Consider the following 22,360-nt stretch of genomic DNA (forward strand, 5'->3'; position numbering starts at 1 on the left):
AGTGGCGGTCTAGACATTATACCCATTTACGACGCTAGATGGTGCCAGATATCATTGAAGCTATGTTCTGTCATGATAGATCTCAGCTACTCTCAAGTTTAACCAGTTTGCATTATTTTATTGCAATGTTTTTCCTTATTCAGATTTGTTTCAAGACTAAAGTTACAGTTAGACTTTACTTTGATGGTTAATGCAGTTATTGCAATTTTGTTGTTTTGTCACAATAGATTGGTTTATTTACATTTCAAAAACCAGAAGCCATTCATTTATAAATGTGATTGCACTTTAGTTTACATATTTAAATGTTCCGATATTAAGATTTGAATGAGGCAAAATAACATGTTTTTTAAATATATTGTTATAATCATTTGTTTCGGATGTACTGTAATTATTTTGTGTATAAAAATTAATTTGGTGTTCAAAAAGTCTTTTTTCAAACTTGAGTCTTGAAAAAGGGTGGCGTCTTATAATCAGGGCCGTCTTATATTCGGGCCAATACGGTAATCACGTTAAAATATTTGACGCATTTAACGCATTTGCGGGCTGACCCGCTCATGCATTGCCTCAAACCGATTACCATGATGCTGTGTTTTGCACATTGAGAGCTAAGAGACAGAGAAAGGCGAGTGGACACAAGCGTTCATTGGACGCGCCGTTTATTGGCATAAGCTTTGGCAACTCCTTCACAACAAACATAAGTATGATTTAGTGAAAGCACAACAAAAATAATATTCCTATCTCTCAAAAAAATGTTTACAAAAGAAAAGCGCTTCAATCTGTATTAATGAGGCCCTATTCTCACACAGTTAAACAAGAATGCAAAGAGAACTGGGATTCCCAATCAAAATAGCGATGTAAAATACACATAAAACTTACTCAGACCTTGGTCAAACTCTATTCAAACATTTCGTTTAGCTCAACAAATACACTGGATTGCAATATTTAGTCACAATAAATTAATTTTTAAACTGTGATTATCTCGATTAAAAATTTTAATCGTTTGACAGCCCTAGTCTCAACATTGGTAGGGATAATAATAACAGCATAACCTGCATGCACACTTTTTTTGGGGACATTAATACGACCAAACAGATTGGGTGAACAGGGGTCAGGGCTACAATTTTCACGAATATGAACCTAATTAATTGGTGGGCCAAATGATAAATGCAAAAAAAATCTGTATTGAATTATACTTACTATCATATGTATTGGTTCAGGCGATACACCGTTCGATTCAAACCTTTGTTTTCAAAAACTATTAAAGAAACATTTTGAAAACTATCACAATAAATGTTTGGATTTTATTAGCAAACTGCAATATTTGAACAGAACTTTAAATTATATTAACGGACACAATACAAACTTGTTTATAATCTCCAGGAACCCCCCCCCTCCCAAAAAATAAACATTTGTGTTAAGACCACTCAGCATTGTATGTCTAAATAAAGTAATTAAATATAACCAGTGTTGTTAATCTTACTTTAAAAAAGTAATTAATTACAGTTACAAATTACTCCTCCCAAAAAGTAATCGAGTTAGTAACTCAGTTACCTGAATGTAAGAGTAAATTGTTACTTGGCAAAGTAACTGGTGTAACCTTTCATGTTTTTTTTTTTAATTAAAAAAACAAAAACAAAAACAAAAACAAAAAACATAGTAACCTTTGCTATGCTTAGAAGTCATTTAATGTTGTGAATCAACTGGTAAAGTTGTTAAAACTGCTCCCGTTTTTGCATTAGCTCCCTTCTGTCTACTTTCGACATGTGAAAGTTTTATAACTGTTTCATCATTTAAGGATCGATTCAAGTAAGATTCTGACGATTTAGGATTATTTTAGATTAAAAGTTATTTAGGGTCGCTTGGAAGGTTCTCTACAACAGCGCCCTCCTGAGAAGTCTACTGCTTTAAGATGGTGGCTGTTAACTAACGCCGACAAGTCTATCATTTCGCATCTAGTTCTCTATACATGTGATATCTACCGCAGCTTCATGTGGGCGTAGTTTGTCGGCTATCGGCTGCAGTCAAGTATTATTGGACAGGCATACCATCGTGTTTGCAAAGCGTCACAACTCCCTTCCCTCCTCCCCACTCCTGCTCTGCTCTCTCATCTCAGTGAGTCCGTGCCTCTCAGACTTTTCTCGCGTCATTCAACTAACGTAGTAACGCGTAGTAACGCATGCCTTCACATCTTCAGTAACGGTAACCGCATTGCCAAGTTGAGAAAAGTAATTAATTAGATCACTCACTACTGAAAAAAATAACACTGTTATACTCTAACGCCGTTATTAACAACACTGACTATACCTAAAAAAAATCTCTAAGTCAGGGAATTTAAAAAAAAATATATATGGAGCCTTCCTTCAGGTAAATCACAACTGTTTTTGTCCAAAAGCACAGCCCAAGTCAACAAAAAAAATTAAAGCTTCTTTGGGCTGGTTTAAGACCACATAAATAAAATAAAAAGAAGATTGGGGAGAAGTTGGTAAACCTCAGTTCACTACATGTCTCAAAGTTTAATTAACGTTATCAATAGAAAACACATACAGGAAGACACTTCTCTCTAAGCTGCTTCCTACTCGAGTTTTGCAAGTTTGCAAATTCACACAGCTTAATGTTATGCTAACTCTGATGCTGGTCGGACTCTTAGTAGCAAAATTTGTGGTGTTTTCCCCACCTCCACAACATTGATGTCTTTTTACATTACTTATAGTGGCTGCTGCTGGCCGAAAAAAACTTCTAATATCCCTCCTCTTCAAATTGGGCGGAGGAGTCGGCATGTTGTCGACATGTTGTATTTCGGTCGGGGTTGTGAGTTTGTGCATGTGTGTATGTGTGTGTGTGTGTGTGGGGGGGGGGGTCAAGTCATCAGCCAATCAAACATGCATTTTATGGGGCGGGGGGGAAATTGACTGGCACATTCAGCAAGTGGAAAGGGGTAAATGTAAGTCTGAAGATAATGAAAATTATTCACTTAATAATGGTAGAGTCAATTCTATCCTAAAAACTATTAAGAAGATAATCTAAATTACTTATATAATTGAAGTTATTATACTAGTATAGTGCAAATAAGGTTGCTTAAAGGTTGGTGGGGACAATTTGAGCATCCTGTAAAGTTAGTAGTGTTTTATGTCCCAACCGTCTCTATGCAAACCTATGCTCTTGATTTGCAGCAAAGAGTAGACGTTAATATGTTCACGTTTTCCTGGTGCTGAAGCTGGTTAGACAGTGACATTTGGGGGGGGGGTTATGAATTACATGGACTTCCTAGGTATTTTATTTATTCTTTAAACATGTTTCCTTGTCATGTTAATATTACATTTACACATCCAATGTATGTAAACATGTTTTCTCAGTATTGTCGATCTGTCACATTTGGGGGTCATAAAGCATATAAATTGCATTAATGATGGATTTATTGCATGGGAAATCGAAAGTCAGATATAGCTAGTGTGAATTATGTATTCAGACACAATATTTTAGTGATGTGGTGACCTCGCGTTGACACATTATGGGGTCCCTAATCACACAACAGCACTATTTGTTGAAATGTTACTGACTGTTGTGTGTTTGGTGTGTGTCAATATGTATGTGTGTAGGTGGTGGCGATGGGAATGTATTTTGGCAAGGGTGTGTACCTGCAGAGTAGCTGGAACGTCCTTGATGGGGTCCTGGTGTTTGTGTCCCTGGTGGACATCTTGGTGTCCCTGGCATCGGCAGGCGGAAATCGAATCCTGGGCATCCTGCGCGTCCTGCGGCTGTTGCGTACCCTGCGACCGCTCAGGTGCCATTCTGTTAGAGTGTCTTTGTGCAGCCCACGATCATGTTTATCAATATCATATTTCATGCTAAAATACCAACACTGCACATGATCTCTTTTCAAATGATTATGCTACTGCAAGCATTTTGTGTTAGCATGCCCCTTTTGAAACAAATTGAATTGTTGTTGACAAAATGTTTTCGCTGGCTTCTGATTTCAAAAGTAGCTATCTTTCAATTTGTTGTGCGTAAGAAGAAATATGAGAGATGACATTTATATGGTTTCACAGTCATAATGGGCCTCCGTTGTAAACCATTAGATTGATGTGGCCCAAGACCTGGTTCTTTACTGTCAGTTACAGTACCTGATTCTGATGAGTGTAGAAAAATTTTGGGCTCAGCACGTTCCCCCATCAAACTCATTACAAAATGCATAAAGAAAGTGTCACGGGGACCATGCATGATTTTTAGATCAGGATCTGCTAGTCCACTCAGTCAGTAACTGTGTCCTATTCTACTCTATCTTGAGGTGATAAAAAGTCCACAAAAACTGGAGGAGAAACTTTCAAAAAGTTTTTCTTTGCACATAGAGTACATAGCAATTCAAATGAAAACTCTGAGCTGCGATGAACGGACCCCAACACCCCCACACCTGTCATCTGCAAAAGTTGGGAGATGTGCTGCATGGAGCGCTCAATCTGAATATGCAGTACAGTATTATAGAGTCATTTGAGATTTGTGTTTTGTCGGGAGCCATCAGACTCTGGGCACAAGCATTGACAAATGGTGAAAACCGTTTAAAATTTGTAAGCAATCAAACTAAATGTTGCAAGTTTTTGGATGACATAATTTTCAAATGACGACCTCAAATCAAAATGACAGACCTCCTGTTTTTTGTTGGGCATGATTCCATCAGATATTTTTGTGTGATATTTATGTTTTCAAAGTTTAATGTTGATAAGTAAAAGTGTCTTCAGGGACTGAAATTGGAAAAAAAGCAGACTTTTTTTCCCAATGTATAGTTTGTTCATACTTTTTTGTGGGTGCAAGAACGGAAGATAGAGTACGCCTATGCCAAAGCTCAATTTGCTAAATAAACTGGCTTTGGGTGCAAAAAGTTCAAAGAAAATGTATATTTCAAAATCACAATGGCACACTACAAGTGTTTTTTTTTCAGGTATGACTTCTTGAGACTTTTTTGTGGATCTTCTTAACATGGATTGCACTGCAAATTTCCTCTTGTGAAAGGGGATATCACCTATTTTCCAGGCATATGGTGTCATTCTAAAGCACATTTTTACCTTAAGTTAATTTGGGAAAACTGTATATTTTTAATACACGACTTAATATAAACTTGTCTTTGCATCATGGCTATCGTTTTCAGAGTCCAGCCATTTCTGATGGAGTGCGTTGTCCTTTGGATGTGTAAAAAGAGAGAAAAACTCTCCTTTGCATCCTAGAATACATAACCTCTTCGACATTTCTGAAAATGATTCCATTAAAAAGCTGCCACATACGTTTTCCCTCCCACTTGTAGTCTGCCTAAGCGCTATGTGTTAGCTACGCCGTAGCCAGTGTTGTTTTTGGCTGACGTTTTAATATTTTTCTTAGTGTTTTGGATGAAAATATTCATATTTTAGTGATTTTTTTGTTTTTCTTCATCTAGTTTTAGTTGACGAAATCTCATACAAATTTCATCTAGTTTAGTCGAGAGTCACTAAAAATGTTTATGTCTGTAAAATTCAAAAGCTTTAGTCCAAAATAGATAAAGTTTTCAAACAATTTCAAGTGATCATACCCAGACGAGCATATATTGTAGCGTCTACAAGGTCAACGCCAAATTCATGACTATAATACACATTCAGCAGGAAAAGCAGTACATTATTTTCCATTAAACTGACCTAGAAGCCACAAATGTATGTAAAGGAAAATATGTCTGCGTGTTTAGGAGGATGCTCGCTATGCTAAAGTTAATGCTAACGCTAACGACCTTTGAGGGCTAAAGCAACATTGCATATTCTCTCTTGCCAAGATAAGACAACAAATCTTACAATGTGTTTCCAAACAAGCAAGATGGAGTGCAGCCCAGCTTGAAACACATCCTGAACTCTGGAGAGTATGAGAGAGGCGCAGAACATCTAACATGAGTGACACGACCCAAATAGGACCACAATGCAAGCTGATGTACTCCACGTACAATAATAAAATGGTGTAGTGATAAACATGGCGGCAGTCACAAAACAAAGAGCTTTCTAAGTAGAACTTTTTTGCAAATAAATGCTTGAATCATGGAATTTCTAGATACAGTGGGGCAAAAAAGGATTTAGTCAACCACTAATTGTGCAAGTTCTCCCACTTGAAAATATTAGAGAGGCCTGTAATTGTCAACATGGGTAAACCTCAACCATGAGAGACAGAATGTCGGAAAAAAAAATAAATAAATAAAAAAAACCGAAAATCACATTGTTTGATTTTTAAAGAATTTATTTGCAAATCATGGTGGAAAATAAGTATTTGGTCAATACCATAAGTTCATCTCAATACTTTGTTATGTACCCTTTGTTGGCAATAACAAAGGCCAAACGTTTTCTGTAACTCTTCACAAGCTTTTCACACACTGTTGCTGGTATTTTGGCCCATTCCTCCATGCAGATCTCCTCTAGAGCAGTGATGTTTTGGGGCTGTCCTTGGGCAACATGGACTTTCAACTCCCTCCACAGAATTTCTATGGGTTTGAGATCTGGAGACTGGCTAGGCCACTCCAAGACTTTGAAATGCTTCTTACGACGCCACTCCTTTGTTGCCCTGGCTGTGTGCTTGGGATCATTGTCATGCTGAAAGATCCAGCCATGTCTTAAATGTCCTTGCTGATGGGAGGAGATTTTCAATCAAAATCTCTCGATACATGGCCCCATTCATTCTTTTCTTTACACATATCAGTTGTCCTGGTCCCTTTGCAGAAAAAAGCATGATGTTTCCACCCCCATGCTTCACAGTGGGTATGGTGTTCTTCGGATGCAATTCAGTATTCTTTCTCCTCCAAACACGAGAACCTGTGTTTCTACCAAAAAGTTCTATTTTGGTTTCATCTGACCATAACACATTCTCCCAGTCCTCTTCTGTATCATCCAAATGCTCTCTAGCGAACCGTAGACGGGCCTGGACGTGTACTGGCTTCAGCAGTGGGACACGTCTGGCAGTGCAAGATTTGAGTCCCTGGTGTTACTGATAGTAGCCTTTGTTACTGTGGTCCCAGCTCTCTGTAGGTCATTCACTAGGTACCCCCCGTATGGTTCTGGGATTTTTTCTCACCGTTCTTGTTGTCATTTTGATGCCACGGGGTGAGATCTTGCATGGAGCCCCAGATCGAGGGAGATTATCAGTGGTCTTGTATGTCTTCCATTTTCTAATAATTGCTCCCACAGTTGATTTCTTTACACCAAGTGTTTTACCTACAGTATTGCAGATTCTGTCTTCCCAGCCTGGTACAGGTCTACAATTTTGTCTCTGGTGTCCTTTGACAGCTCTTTGGTCTTGGCTATAGAGGAGTTTGGAGTGTGACTGCCTGAAGTTGTGGACAGGTGTCTTTTATACCCAAAATGAGTTAAAACAGGTGCCATTAATACAGGTAATGAGTGGAGCCTCGTTAGACCTCGTTAGAAGAAGTTAGACCTCTTTGACAGCCAGAAATCTTGCTTGTTTGTAGGTGACTAAATACTTACATTGCACTCTAATTTGGAAATAAATTCTTTAAAAATCAAACAATGTGATTTTCTGTTTTTTTTTTCCACATTCTGTCTCAGGTTGAGGTCTACCCATGATGAAATAGCTTTTTAAGTTGAAAATTCTTACAAATAAATGCTTAAATCGCGGAATTTTCATAGATAGGAACGTGAACAGTCTAGATATTTGATTAAAAGCGAAAAAAAAAAAAGGGCAGTTATCGTTCATTTTACGTAACTATTTCAAGCCAAAGTTACGGTATTGTTCAATCTAACATGGCGTCTGTCACGAAACAAAGAGCTTTTTAAGTTGAAAATTCTTGAAAATAAATGCTTAAATCGCGGAGTTCTATAGATATGAACGTAAAACAGTCTAGATTCCTGGTTAAAAGCAAAAAACGCGCAGTTATAAATCATTTTACGTAAATATTTCAAGCCAAAGTTACGGTATTGTTTAATCCAACATGGCGGCCGTCACGGAAGAAAGAGCTTTTTAAGTTGAAAATGTTTGCAAATAAATGCTTAAAATGCAGAATTCTTGTAGATATGAACGTGAAACAGTCTAGACTCTTGGTTAAAAGCAAAAAAAAAAAAAAAAAAAAACGGGCAGTTATCATTCATATTATGTAAATATTTTCAGTATTTCAGTAATTTTCAATATTTAAGTTAGGCTAATTTTTTCCATTCATTTCATTTTATTCACAACGTTTCAATGTGCATGCATGGTGCGAACAATATAATAATTACCTTGAATCCTCAACCAAAACTCTTGAGACACTACTGCCTGCTTGTATGCAGTAAAACCTTCGTCCTATTTATACCTAAATCCGGCGTTGGAAGGCAGCTTGTGTTTGTGTTGATGACAGTGAATAGTGAAAGCCACCTCAACGCTCTATGGGTCGGCCCCCTATGGGAAGTCTGTGAGAGTCTCGTCAACTGAGGGTGGACTCTATGATCCAACATAAACTTTAACCAGACGTATCACACTTGCACAATTTGAGGAGTTTCAGAAATAGTTTTTTTTTTTTTGCCTCTGTACATTTTATTGACGCATATCGGTCCTTTGATGCGCTTTTCCTCCTTGCATGCTATTTTTTCATTTCCTGTATCCAGTATTGAAATGATGCACATTTTCCTGTTGTGGGTTTCAGTATAAAGATGATCTTATCATATCTTATCTGGTCCTATCGAATGCCACCTCCGACCAGACAAATTTAGGTCGGTGAAATAATTTGTTTTCCTGCCTAATATGACATGTCTCCGTTGATTTATTCCTTGTTATTAACCCTCTAATGATGAGAATTTGCAGTCCGAGCTTGGCGTGCGTCATCATTTGAATTGGATGGCCACCAAATGTTGACCTTTGTATAGCTAAGTGTTTCTGTTTGGTTTTCAGAGTGATCAGTCGTGCTCCAGGTCTAAAACTAGTGGTGGAAACCCTCATAACGTCACTTAGACCAATCGGGAACATCGTGCTCATCTGCTGTGCTTTTTTCATCGTGTTTGGGATCCTGGGGGTTCAGGTAATTACTGCGCAAACATAAATATGCATGTTTTTGTGTGTTCACCCCGCTGTACGATACTGATTGTTTTAAGATAAATGAGGTGTAGAATTACAAATGGAATGGAAATAATGGTAAAATGCAAATGGACTGCTGATGAAGCTTCTCATTCTAGTAGTGTGCGATATCGTGAGTTTTTTTAAATCTTTCCCAATAAAGCCACCAATACCAGTGTTATTTATTAATGAGGAAGCGTCATCCAGGTTTTCGATCATGTCATTTGTTGGTTTAAATAACGGATTTAATTATAAACTTTTTCAATTATGATGTGATTGACACAGATCACAAGCATAGGCGGAGTTTGACTTTTGGGGCAGGGGGGGCGCACAACATGTTGATGACCCCAAAACGCAGTGTCAGCAATAAAATTAACTTACAAGAATAAGTAATATAAGTTAAATAATAATAAGTTGAAAATGAACGTTTTTTTTTTTTTGTTTCCCATCATTCTTGAAGGGAATTCTAAATCAGGCCGCTTAGGACAGCTATACTTTTCGCCAAGATCGTCATCCAGTGAATATGGTACGCCCGCCGGTGTTGTGCCAATGTAGTTACCCCAGTCAAAAATTGTATCCCCTGTGCGGAGCCATATGGAGGTAGATTGGGGTATTCATTCTTTGAGCCAAAATAAAAGTTGCTTCAATCAATCGAAAAAAAAAAGTTGCTTCAATCAAAATATTTATTTTCAATGAAAAAAAAGTTACTTCAATAAAGAAAAAATGTGTTTGAATGCAAAAATAAATTTAAAACTCAAAAATGTATTTGAAAGCTATTTTTCTTTGATTTTTTCTTTTTTGATTGAAGACATGTTGTTTTGCGTTTGGACCACATTTTGGCCAGGACATTTGTGTCTTTATTATTCAATCAAAAAATAAATTTCTTCAAACAAAAAATGAAACATCAAAATAAAAATCACTTCAATCAAAAAAAAAAGAAAAATTCAATCATAGAAAAAAAGCTTTTAAATGCGAAAAAATATTTGAGACTCAAATATTTCCATTTGAACACTTAATTTTTCATTAAAAAGGTTTTGATTTTAGCAATGCTTTTTGTGTTACATTTGTGTCTAAATCATTCAATCCCCCAAAAAGTTGCTTCAATCAACAACAACAACAACAAAAAAAAAAATCAAACAAAGAAATTGCCCAAAAATCCAATTTGGATGATATTGACACTAATTACAACTTGATAGTGTTCAACTACCTTAAACACCAATGGGATTCGTTCCTATAGATATATAAATCCGTATAATAAGTAAATAGCAAGACAAATTGATACGATGGATTGATTCTATTCATGATATGATTCTTTTTAATTATTACAGGAAATGAGTTGATTTCATTCCATTTCTAATGTAATTCACTCAAATTACAATATAAATCAGTATCATTCAAGCTAAATACAATACATATCTATTTGATTTCAGCCTACTTATGATAGGATTCTCTTCTGTTCCTATATAACTTTAATCATTTTTTTCTCATGATATTATTCTCTCAAAGTGTTGCTAAATTTACTCCATTTACTTAAATTCTGATATGATTCCATGGTTTTCCCTAGGATTGTTTTGAACTTGTGGCGGTGGGCTGCATCGAAAGTAGGACAGCCCTACATGTTGTGCCGCGGCAAAATTGCTTCATATCATGACTTATGAGAATTTTTTTTTTTTTTTAACAACATTTTTTCCCCCAAGAAGAACCATAACAAAGATTATTTAATTAGCAGGCTAATGAAATATTTCGAAATGTGACGGGCTACATTCACGATGGAGTATTGGGGCCAAATAAAAAAATATATGAATAAAAGGACTACGAGATTATATTTGTTACAATAGGCGAAAAAAAAAGTATTATTATGTAGGGGTAATGTAGCTGTAAACCGCTACGCACTTTACGTACATGTACCTTAGTTGGGGGCTATGACGAAGCATTAGCATAAATCATTCTATTGATAATAATTTGGTGTAGATAAGGCGAGAGAAAAAAAGTCGAACTATTACTACGAAAATGAATGTCGAATTAATAGTATCTGTTAGGGTTCGTGGATGGGAGAGGACCCCAAAGCAGACAACGGGATGACAGGCTGTAAAAACCAAAATGTTTTTTTGATTATTGTTCGGGCGTTGCTGGCGAGATCCAGGCCGACATGAGGCAGGAAAAGCTCGGGGGGGAAATCAGGCGTGGAGATCCGACAAGGGGCGTGCACAAACAGGTCCTGGGACAGAAGCAAAAATCGTGAGCCAAAAATAGTAGACAAAATGAAAGAAAGGCGGGATACAACTGACAGCAGAACTAGACGAGTTGATCTGGCGACGAGGTGAGGCGTCCACTGGCTTTTAAAGGCTGCTGATGACGATAGCCTGCACCTGTGGCCGCTCCACCCGTCTGACCTCCAACCTGTAATTAGGATAAAACATGCACACCTGCCGGAGGCAGTTGAGAATTCAGGAGGGAGGAGTAGAGGCCCTAACAGTATCAGAATAAAAATTGTATTATTACGTAGGGCTTATGTAGCCTAATAAGCAGCTACGTACTTCACGTAGCGCGTTGCCGCCTCCATTAAACTCAACAATATTGAAAGCATCTTGTGTTTTAGAATCAGTTCAACAAATAAGGAAATCCATAATATTTTGCCTCGTCTACATCAAATTATAAGCAATAGAAGGATTTATACTAATGCTTTGTCGTAGCTCTCGGCTGCGGTACATGTACGTAAAATGCATAGCTGATTACAGCTACATTACCCCTCTTTAATAATACGACTGTTTTTCCTCGTAGCAATCGTTCGACTTACATCTTTTTTGTTTTTTCTTTATTTGGCCCTAATAGAACTACATTACCACAACAATAATAGTCTTTCTGTTAACGAAGCCTTGTCCATTGACAACTTAAATCTTTTCTAAATATTTCAAAATACTCATTTGAAATTATTACCAGTGACATTAGCAACAAACAATTGCTATGCTAGGACGTGACGATTCGGATAAAACGTGCCAAAAAGAACCTAAACGTCATGTCAATGTCGATATTAAGGTCGTTTTCACAGGTTTATACTAGAATTACATTCATTAACTTGAAGTACCTTTCTATTGATTTTTCTCCCGACCCCCCTTGCAACAGGAGAACCAATGTGATTTTCAAAATAAAGCGTGTAAAGGAACAATTTGTATTTGTCATGCTATTTCAGATGACCTCTGGGAAATAGTGTGCAAATAATGAGCTATAGATATTCATTTAGACGTATTGTTAAATTATACAAATTATAAATTAGAATGTATCTTAAAAAAACATCTCATTTGGAAGGCGTCGTGGCTTTTATATTTATGTGGCGATGCGCCACAATCTTTAATATGTGGGAGAAACCCTGAATTCATTCCAATTACAATATAATACAATTCAATCACTGGTGCACTATGATTCCTATGTATTGAGATTAAACAAAACACTGAAAAAATGTCATCGATTGTTGTCACAATTTTAGTAAGCCAGGTATTCCAGAAAAATACATTTGATTGTTTTTTTAATTTAATTTCAACATTCAGTTTAATCTAGCTAGCTCACGCAAGCGATTGATATTCCAATATATATTTTTTTTAATCTAATGCTCTACTCACTTACAGTGAGGTGTGCTTTGTGCCTCCCTGGCCTTTAAAGGGCGACTCCACAAAAATGCTAAATTGTTGTTCCAATTACCTATGCTGTGATACGATGATACATATGTAAATTGTTTTGTGTGGGCATGTGCAGTTATTTAAAGGCAAATTCTTCCACTGTGAGGGTTACAACGTGACCAACATCAGCAACAAGACTCAGTGCTTGAATGCAGGACACCGCTGGCTTCGCAGGAAGTACAACTTTGACAACCTAGGACAGGTGTGACACACACACACGCACCCATGCACCACCACATAAATGTTGCTAAGACACACGCAAACACTGATGTAAATGTCCATCTTGCAGGCGCTGATGTCTCTGTTTGTGCTGTCATGCAAGGACGGCTGGGTCAGCATCATGTACGACGGCTTGGACGCGGTCGGCGTGGACCAGCAGGTATGAACATGTCAAAGACACATCAAAGACCCATCCATCCATCCATTCTTTGCATGGCTTTTTCTATCTTGGGTCGCTTTGGGCGAGAGGTCGGGTTCACCCTGAGCTGGTCGCCAGGCAATCGCAAGGCACATCTTGCATAGAGAAACAACCATTCTCACACACAGTCACAAATATGGAGAATTTGAGTTTTCAATCAACTTAGCATGCATATTTTTGGATGTGGGAGGAAACGGATGAACAAGAGCATCCTGCTGTAGATGTTTGGATTTGAAATTTTGCACTCTTTGACGTGATATTGTGCTCAAATATGCAAATATAAAGAGCGTTGAATCACCTGGAGGTTGCCACTTCCTGGATACAGTATATAAATAATACATGTTTTAAATCTATGCGTACATGCGCAATTGCTGTGGTATAGTGCAATACTTTCTGACCAGTTCCTATCTTTTGCCACTTTTTTTCCCTCGCAACCTCCACCCCCGCGCCACTGTTCGTTGTCTAGCTAGCCGTGACACCTCCGCCGGTGTTAAGTCTCTCCTCGTCTTGTCCACGATCGACTTTAACCACCCCTCCCATAAAGCTCTCCATCATTTACCAAGCTGAGAGACACCTCCACCGCTTGTTCACCGTCAAAAGTCGGCCTCCTCCTATGGTTCTCGCTCGATGTTTTTTCCTCTATAACGCTCCTCACCGCCTTGAGGCAATTCCGCCGGCTTCCTCACCGCCAAAAGTCACCGTCCTCGTCTGATTGACTTTAACAGGATTGGCCCAGGGCATAGGCTAGCTAGGTGGTTGCCTAGTGCGCCATCTAGTAGCGGGCTTTGGGGGGAAAAGAAATACCCTGAAACAAATTCTCACACTACGTTTCCAGAATGTTTTCTAACATAAAATGTACATTTAAATAGGCTACATATAAAAAATATTTGCCGTTTTCAACCTGAATTGTATTACAGTGAGCCCTCCTTTCGGTTAATGGGGACCAGAACGTGCCGCGATAAGTGAAAAACTGCGAAGTATTATAGAATGTATTAGTATTATAGAATTAGAATGTATTTATTCAGATTTAGCATTGGAAAGAGATACATACAAGACATGTTTTTTTGACAGTTTTTTCCCCAAAGTATAATTTAGAAAAAAACCTTTGTGTATATACAGTATATATATATTTTTTCAAATGTAATAATTCTGATCAGTTTTAAACATGTCGCTGTCCCACTGAATTATTTTTATTTTTAAACAAGAATAAAGAAGAAAAATGCTTCTCTTGTTTAAATGCTTCATTGAGTGAGTCAACTCCAATCCGCTCAAGCTGCTCACTTACACACGAGTTGCCACAGCAACTGTTTAACGAGTTAAACAATGATTGACGCATGCGGCGCTATGAAGTTTCGGGTTTCAAGTGTCTCTGCCAAGATAAAACCTTAAGGTCTATCAATCATCGTTAACTTTAAAAAGCAACCCCAGTGTGCAGCCTGACCAAGAAAAGCGTCAAGAGCAAGAGTGAGAGACAGCTCTATAAAATACTGCATTTCTTTATTTAATTTTTTTAATTGGGGGGAAAAAAATGGACTGAGGGCGCAAAGTTTGAAGCGCGAAGTAGGGAGGGATAACTGTAGTCACCTACTATTTTGTGGTATGTATGAGGTAGGGTGGAACAGCCCACGCTTACAGTATGTAAGCAGATCCATTTAACGAAAATGGAGAAATAATGGCAGGTGTTTCAAAACAAAACTAAAATTATCACATAACAACAAACTAAATAACGTAAATAGGGAAAAAAAAAAATTAAAAAATAATTTGCAGAGAACACGAAGTTTAAATGTTAATTAGATCGTAGTGCTGCAATGCATGCTGGGAGGCATGAGGCATGTCGTATGACAACAGTGTTGACAGCAGGTGGCAGCAGAGGTTGTCTCTCCTAAGGGAAGTGAGATATTAAATTGAGCAGTGATGGCCAAAAGAACCTTCTTGCTTCTTGAAGCTTTGCAGCCAATTAATTCAAAGTTTCATGGTGGTCCATTTGCTCTATGGTGCCATCAAGTGGTCATTAAGCCCAAGAGGCAAACAGAATTCTAGGACTATTTGTTTAAGAGAATGATATTAATATGCTTGTGTTTCTGTATGGACAAAATCCAACGAGTGCTATAAGGATAATTTCCTATTTATTTATATTTAGAAACAATAGCTTCTACAGTATGTTTTTGGCAAAATATAAAAAAAAATATATAGATGTGGGGAAAGGTGGAAAGCTATGCGTCGCCTACGACAACTAGTCACCTAGGAGTAGCCAGGAGTATAAAGTAAATGAATATTTTATTTTTGTATAATTGTGAAATAGCGAAGCTTGGTGTCATTTTTCAGAAGATTGTAGTCCGCGTGACAATCTGAATACAAAATCAATAAATTATTTAATGAGATGAATACAAAATACTTGTATATAGTGATCTATGAAATTTTTCATTTTTCGATAATATGAATGTTCATTGAGTAGTGCACTACTTTTCCTGTCTGGGCAGTCACTGGTAAAATAATGTAAATTATTAACACAAAAGTAACTGCAGTGTGTTAGATTTGACGGTGTTGTGTGATCTTATTTGTTTCAAAGAGAAGGAAAAAAAGTGGGGGTATTTCAGGAGAAAGGAGGAAGAAGAAAAGAGAAGCTCGCAGATAAATAGATGTGCTGCGACAGCTGTGGCACTTTCACTGCTGACTCGGGACTTCCATTGTCTCGTTGTTTTATCCGGCAGCCGATACGCAACAACAACCCCTGGATGCTTCTGTTCTTCATCTCCTTCCTGCTCATCGTCAGTTTCTTCGTGCTCAACATGTTCGTGGGCGTGGTGGTGGAGAACTTCCACAAGTGTCGACAGCAGCAGGAGGAGGAAGAAGCCAGACTCCGAGAGGAGAAACGACGCAAGCGTCAGGAGAAGCGGAGGCGAAGTGAGTTCAACTATACTAAACGGGAAGAAATTAAATAACTTTCAGTCCTGACCACTCTCAAAACTCAAAACACCCATATCAAATCATCTTTCTCCATTGTTATGAATAAAAATGCCACGAATACATTTCAGCCCCCCACACCACAAAAACAAAACAAAACATAAATATGCTTATTTCTGGAGGCCTCGAAATTTCACTTAGATTTTTTTATTTTTATTTTAGACTGGATCAGATCAAGTCAATGCACGTGATTTATTTCTGTGGGCCACACAAAATAATGTGGCGCAAGGTCTTAATGCACAAATCTTGATTTTTTTTTTCGTATTTTTCCAACTCGGGTGAGGCATTAACTGGAACAGGACAAGTCGCATGGAAGTTGACCATTTCGAAATCCAATCTAGATCACTTTCCTATGTGGTTAAAATCTGATCTAAGCCACATTTTTCCAGAATGTGGCTGCAGTCTGAACTGTCAAGTCTCCCAAATCAGAATTCATGCAGCAATTACGTCAACAAGCGGCAGGGAGGACGTCAGCATTGGAGCTGGACATTAGCGTTAGAGCTTAGCTTGAACTCAGCTTTTATGGAGGAGGCGGGCTTTACCACAGTCATAAAAAAATAAATAAATAAAATGGAAAAAAAAGGATGCGAATGCTGACAATACTCGGCTTTCTCTGCACCAAAAAAGCAATATGTCAATATGGCATACATGGCCGAGAGTTGGGGCAAACTGACCGTATGAGTGTGCGTCATGCACGCACACTGCATGTGTTCTATCAACAGTGTTGGGAGTAACGCCGTTATAAATAACGCTGTTACGTAACGGCGTTATTTTTTCAGTAACGGAGTAATCTAACTAATTACTTTTTCCGCCGTTACAACGCCGTTACCGTTACTGACGGTCAAAAGCGGTGCGTTACTTACTCTGAATAAATTGAAGAAACTACCAGCCGTGTCGAGTCGACTCTTTGCTCCAAGGCTTGGGGTGCGTTCAGGTTCAAGAATAGCGCACGTACTTCTGACTCCAAGCTGTTTGTCCCTGCTCATTCAATTAGACAATGCTTTCCAAAGTTTGGTAACGTTTCTGTGTTTGCTACACCTGATGCTAGCCTCGTTCCCATCTCCCACTGTCAGCCAGCAATAATTCTGCTTCCATCTTGAGGACGGCAGACGCTTTGAAGGTGACGTGAATTGTCGGGAAACTAGCCTACCTGAATGCAGCCCCTCGAGAGATGTGATGGAAGTGATTGTGATTGGCTGAGGGTTAGAGTCATGTGTCTTGGTAAGCCAATCAGAGCCGGTGATTTCACAAGCAAACCGGAACAGCGCGTGCGGCAAACACACACACGCAAAACAGATGCACAGGGTCGGGATGGCAGAGCAGTCAGAAGAAAAATTGTCCTTTAAGAGGTGGAGATATAGACACTATTTCAAGTTTATCGAAATTAAAGGAAAGAACCTGCATGTAATGTGTAATTTATGTCCCGGGCAAAGCTTTTGTCGACATCTGTGGTAAGCAATTCAAATCCGCTGAAGCACCTAACAAGTTAACTACCTGTCCGTTCTTCTCTATTCCACTGACTCGAATACTGCTCAGAAAATTTCAAATTCTTTGACATACAACAAGTTCTTTTTAAAGTAATGGAAATAATTACTTTCCCTGGTAACTAGTTACTTTTACTATAGAGTAATTCAGTTACTAACTACTTTTTGGAAGAAGTAGTGAGTAATGTAACTAATTACTTTTTTAAAGTAACGTGCCCAACACTGTCTATCAATCCATATAAACTTTGAATATAAGACTAAACAGTGATCATCTATGTCTGTTATTTGTGTCCTCAGTTTGGAAATCAAAATATGATCACCCTAGAATGACGTAGAACCAGCATGTGTAGTCATTTGTTTTGATGCCTCTGCGCATGCGGGTCAGTTTGCTCAGTGCGTGTTGGACTGCGAGTGTGCATGCGTAATACATGAACGCGCTCAATGGAAAAAGGCAGTCTGAACAGGCACGCCAAAAAATACATATAAAGAAAAATCGGAAATGTGCATCAACCTAGCCTTAGTTTGATAGCTGTGAACTAAAGGATTCCGGTTTTCTTAAAAATAAATGAAACGTACGGTTTTTAACATGTGTTTGTTAATAAAAAGTAACTGTAGACATATAATTAATGAAATATGAAAGAAACAGGCATGACTGCAATGTGTATTTAACAGCAATGTTCCCTCCAAGCTGCACGCGTGCGCAATCGCACACTGCTTGCACAAACTCAGCGCTCAAGAAAATCGATGCAGCGCACAAAATGAAACTCAACAGAAACGTATTGTAGTGTCACTAGGACTATTGTCGGCGCCGCAGCACGACACTCCTATTGGTGTGTTTGATACGGCAACGCGACGCTCCCATTGGTGCGTTCCATACGCCAACGCGACGCTCTTATTGGTGTGTTCCATACGGCAAAGTGACGCTCCCATTGGTGGGTTACTACACCACGATTTTATATAGTTGTGAGTGCATGACCAGAGGCGTAGCAAGGGTCCTCGGGGTCCCCAGGCAACAAGCAACATGGCATGGGGCCCTTCGAGCATGTGCAAGTAAGGAGGACAGTTGGACTTGGAGCAATAGCATATTTAATAAAAGTATAATAAGTTACGCCTCGGTCTCACAGAGTGCTTTTTAGGATGCTCAAAGTGCCCGGCTTCTAGTACATTAGGACATAAATCTACAGTAACATAGTATACTCACCGCTGTCTTGCTTCCTCTTCTCCTCTTCTGCGTTTTTTTTCTTTCTTTTGTCGCTTCCAGAAGGATAACTTCTCTTCATTTTGGATATACGCCAATTAGAAAAAAGCCAAATCGCCGCTCACTCTCAGTCTGAGTCACGTGAGGGGGGAGGGGTGTAGAGCGAGTGAAGGGGCCCCTTCAGGGAACTCAGACACAAGGCTTTTACTGGCACTGTCACACTTGTCGCGACAGTGCAGTAAAGCTGTGTGTGCTAAATCTGTTGGCTCTCTGGGAGCCCCTGCTGGCTGGGGGCCATAGGCAATTGCCTGGTTTGCCTAATGGGACGCGACGCTTCTGTGCATGACCTGGGTGGGTGCGGAGAAAAATAAATAGTGAAAAGTGAGCTAGACTGCTGTGCTGATTTACGGAAGCAACATTTTGCTGCCAATTTTTGCAAGCGCTACAGTATTAATGAATAATGATAACTGATAATCTACTTAATTAGACCAACAAAATTGTTTTCTATACCATTTTGCAACATAACTCAATGAGCAACAGGTGTCTAGCCAATAAAGTGACACAGTTCACTTTACCTATGCTATGCAGCCCATACGTGCCTTACAGGTTAGCTAGCCAACAACAGTGCAGCAGACCCAAATGCTAACCTCTTATCATGGCGAAAGGAATGGGCAGCGATACTACACTCATCAAGCCAAAATAAAAATGAAATGTGGTTCTTTTAAGATGGAATGGCTGTCAGAGCACAGTATGTGCAAATAGGAGAACAAGTGGTGAAACAGGTTTTTTCTTTTTTTAACCTGGCCTGTATAGCTGCTTAAACATGGAGAATAGGAATCTTGAGTGTCCTTATTGTCTGAACAGTTTTAATGTGGGAGTTTGATATACTCCCATTGTGGTTGTTCATTATGTTTTATTTATTAACTCACCTATGCCACAATTGGACCTTTTCAGGCCAAAGCAGAACTCTTCCCATGGTTATAGCAGGACTCTCGCATATAACATACTACACATCTCATGAACAATGAGACTTTTGTCTTTTTCATTTTAAGTGGGCCAAATCAATTATATTAAAAGTAAACTATTTTCATTCTTTTAACAAGCCATGTAACTTGCTATGATCCAAGGTTTTGAACAGGCGTGATACTGGTGTGTGGACACAGCGTACATATCTGATGTTGCTCACAGTGGTCCTCAGTTTGCTCAGGGAGCTTGTGTGTCTGCTCAGACACATGAAAAATTAGAGGAAACTTTGTTTAACAGTGAATTTTTTACAATGAATGTCGTAAATGTTAATGTTAGGTAGTGAATAGGTAATCTGTAGAGAAAATAACTTGTAGTGCAAGAACAAAACCTGAATACAGTTTTCAAATCAACATGCCAATTTTAGTTTTAATCACACTTTGCAAGCATAATATGACTGGCTAAAATGAATTGCTGTAAGCTGTATCACTGTATGAATTATATTGATGATAATTAATTTCATTAAATTTTTTTTTTTTTTTTTTAAAATAAAAATAAAAACATTAGGCTTAATCTCTCCAACACACAATATACCTACTCTCAATGACTGCCTCACAATGTTTTGTTCCATTGATTACATTTATTTTGAGAATTGACACTTGTTAAAAATTAATATATTTCAAAACAGATTTCATTTAAGCTATTTTTTCCTTAGTTTTGTCATACTGTGTTAGTTCTTCATCCTCTGTGAAGAACAACTATATTTACTGCTATACTGAGAATCCACAAGATGAGTTGAGACTCCACCATTGTTTTTCTGAATGTCTGTCCTATAAGTCTGCCCTCGGGTAGCCAAGCTGCACACAGAAGGATGAGCTGCACAGTTAAAGTGTGACAAAACCGGTTTCATTCTTTTTAAGCGTGGTCAAGGAACAAATTCAACTCGTATCTCGTGTCCCCTCTCTAGTTTCTTCCAAAAGAGTAATGTGGAGTCTCAAACTGGGTGTCACCACAGCGCTGTGTACCTGAAGAGTTATACGTATCAACAAAACTAGGTGCCAATTCAGAGTTGTGTGCCTCACAGTGGAAGATATACGTACCTTCACAACTTGATTCGGCAACAAAATTGTGCGCCCCTGCATTTTTCTTGTGCCTACAATTCAATGTATGTTACACCGTAGGGGACAGACAGAGTGGAAGAGAAGTGCTTGAAATCATGCTTGTGCATGTGTGTTGGCAGAGGCTCTCGAGAAGCCGTACTACGCCGACTACTCTCCTCTGCGTCGCTCCATCCACAGCGTGTGCACCAGCCACTACATGGACCTCTTCATCACCATCATCATCTTCACCAACCTGCTCACCATGAGCATGGAGCACTACAACCAGCCCCAGGTAACCACGGCAACAGCCCCTCTTTCATGACCATACAATACATGCCTTCATTGTGCATGTGTGTGTGCGAGAAACAGTACCTGGTGGAGATCCTCAAGTACTGCAACTACGTCTTCACGGTGGTTTTCGTCATCGAGGCCATCCTCAAGCTCATAGCGTTTGGACTTCGGCGCTTTTTCAAAGAGAGGTAGCAACACTACCGCATGTATTTTGCCTTAGCATGGATTGCCAGGGGCGACTGAGCTACTTCAACAAAAACATTGAAGATACTTCCAGTGTTGGTTTTGGTTACCCTTTTATTATTATTATTTTTTTTTGGTCTTTTGGATGAAAATACTTATTAGTCTTTGTCAAATTTTAGTCACGTGTTCATCCAGTTTTAGTCGACAAAATCTCATACAATTGTCCTGTAGTTTTAGTCAACAGTTACGCTGAATGTTTTCGTCTGTAAAATTCAAAAGTTATAGTCCAAAAATAAATAAAGGACCCCAACAATTTTGACAGAACATAGACAGACGAGCAAATATTGTAGCATCTACAAGGACAACGCCAACTTCGTGATGATAATACACACTCAGTATGAAAAGCAGTACATTATTTTCAGTTAAACCCACCTAGAAGTCCTGAACTATATGTTAAAAAAAGTTGTTTGAGCATTTAAGAGTATGCTTGCCACGCTAAAGTTGATGTTAATGCTAATGCAAATGCTATGCTAACGCGGCGAGTTACATTTTTTGTGTGATGATCTCTCAGCACAGACTTTTAAAGGCTAAAGCAACATTGCATATTTTTCTCTTGCCAACAAAGGTGGGTAGGCGTTACATGTACTCCTTTACATTTTTGAGTAACGTTTTGAGAAAAATGTACTCCTAAGAGTAGTTTTACTAAGCCATACTTTTTACTTTTACTTGGGTAGATTTGTGAAGACAAAACACTATTCTGACTCTGCTATTTTGGGCTACACAAGAGTCATCACATTTTACCCTTTATTATACATATAAGATTTTTCTTTTATTTTTTGCTAGTGACTCGATTGCCAAGAGTAGCGCTACTAATTTCACCAATGAGATGTCGCAACAATAATCACATGACTCCATTACACCAATCAGATGCACGCTTGCCGTTCTATGATCACGCAAGCCTGTTCAATCACGTGTTTTTAAAGCACCGTAACAAATGAAGTATTTGACATGGAGCGCTGCCCTCAACATGAATCAAAAGCGTGGATTTA

At 38.5% G+C, this 22,360-nt stretch overlaps 1 protein-coding gene across 1 annotated transcript in view; it reads left to right on the plus strand.

Annotated features, from left to right (window-relative positions):
• Positions 1–22,360, plus strand: part of cacna1hb (calcium channel, voltage-dependent, T type, alpha 1H subunit b) — a 124,237-nt gene that overhangs the window by 82,113 nt on the left and 19,764 nt on the right. The window contains exons 19-25 of the mRNA XM_057842802.1: positions 3,597–3,781; positions 8,875–9,001; positions 12,787–12,912; positions 13,000–13,089; positions 15,840–16,032; positions 20,978–21,129; positions 21,207–21,316. Coding sequence (XP_057698785.1) covers positions 3,597–3,781; positions 8,875–9,001; positions 12,787–12,912; positions 13,000–13,089; positions 15,840–16,032; positions 20,978–21,129; positions 21,207–21,316 — 983 coding nt within the window. The remainder of the gene's footprint in view (positions 1–3,596; positions 3,782–8,874; positions 9,002–12,786; positions 12,913–12,999; positions 13,090–15,839; positions 16,033–20,977; positions 21,130–21,206; positions 21,317–22,360) is intronic.

This window comes from Corythoichthys intestinalis, chromosome 8 (genome assembly GCF_030265065.1).
Source record: "Corythoichthys intestinalis isolate RoL2023-P3 chromosome 8, ASM3026506v1, whole genome shotgun sequence".
NCBI classification, from domain to species: domain Eukaryota; kingdom Metazoa; phylum Chordata; class Actinopteri; order Syngnathiformes; family Syngnathidae; genus Corythoichthys; species Corythoichthys intestinalis.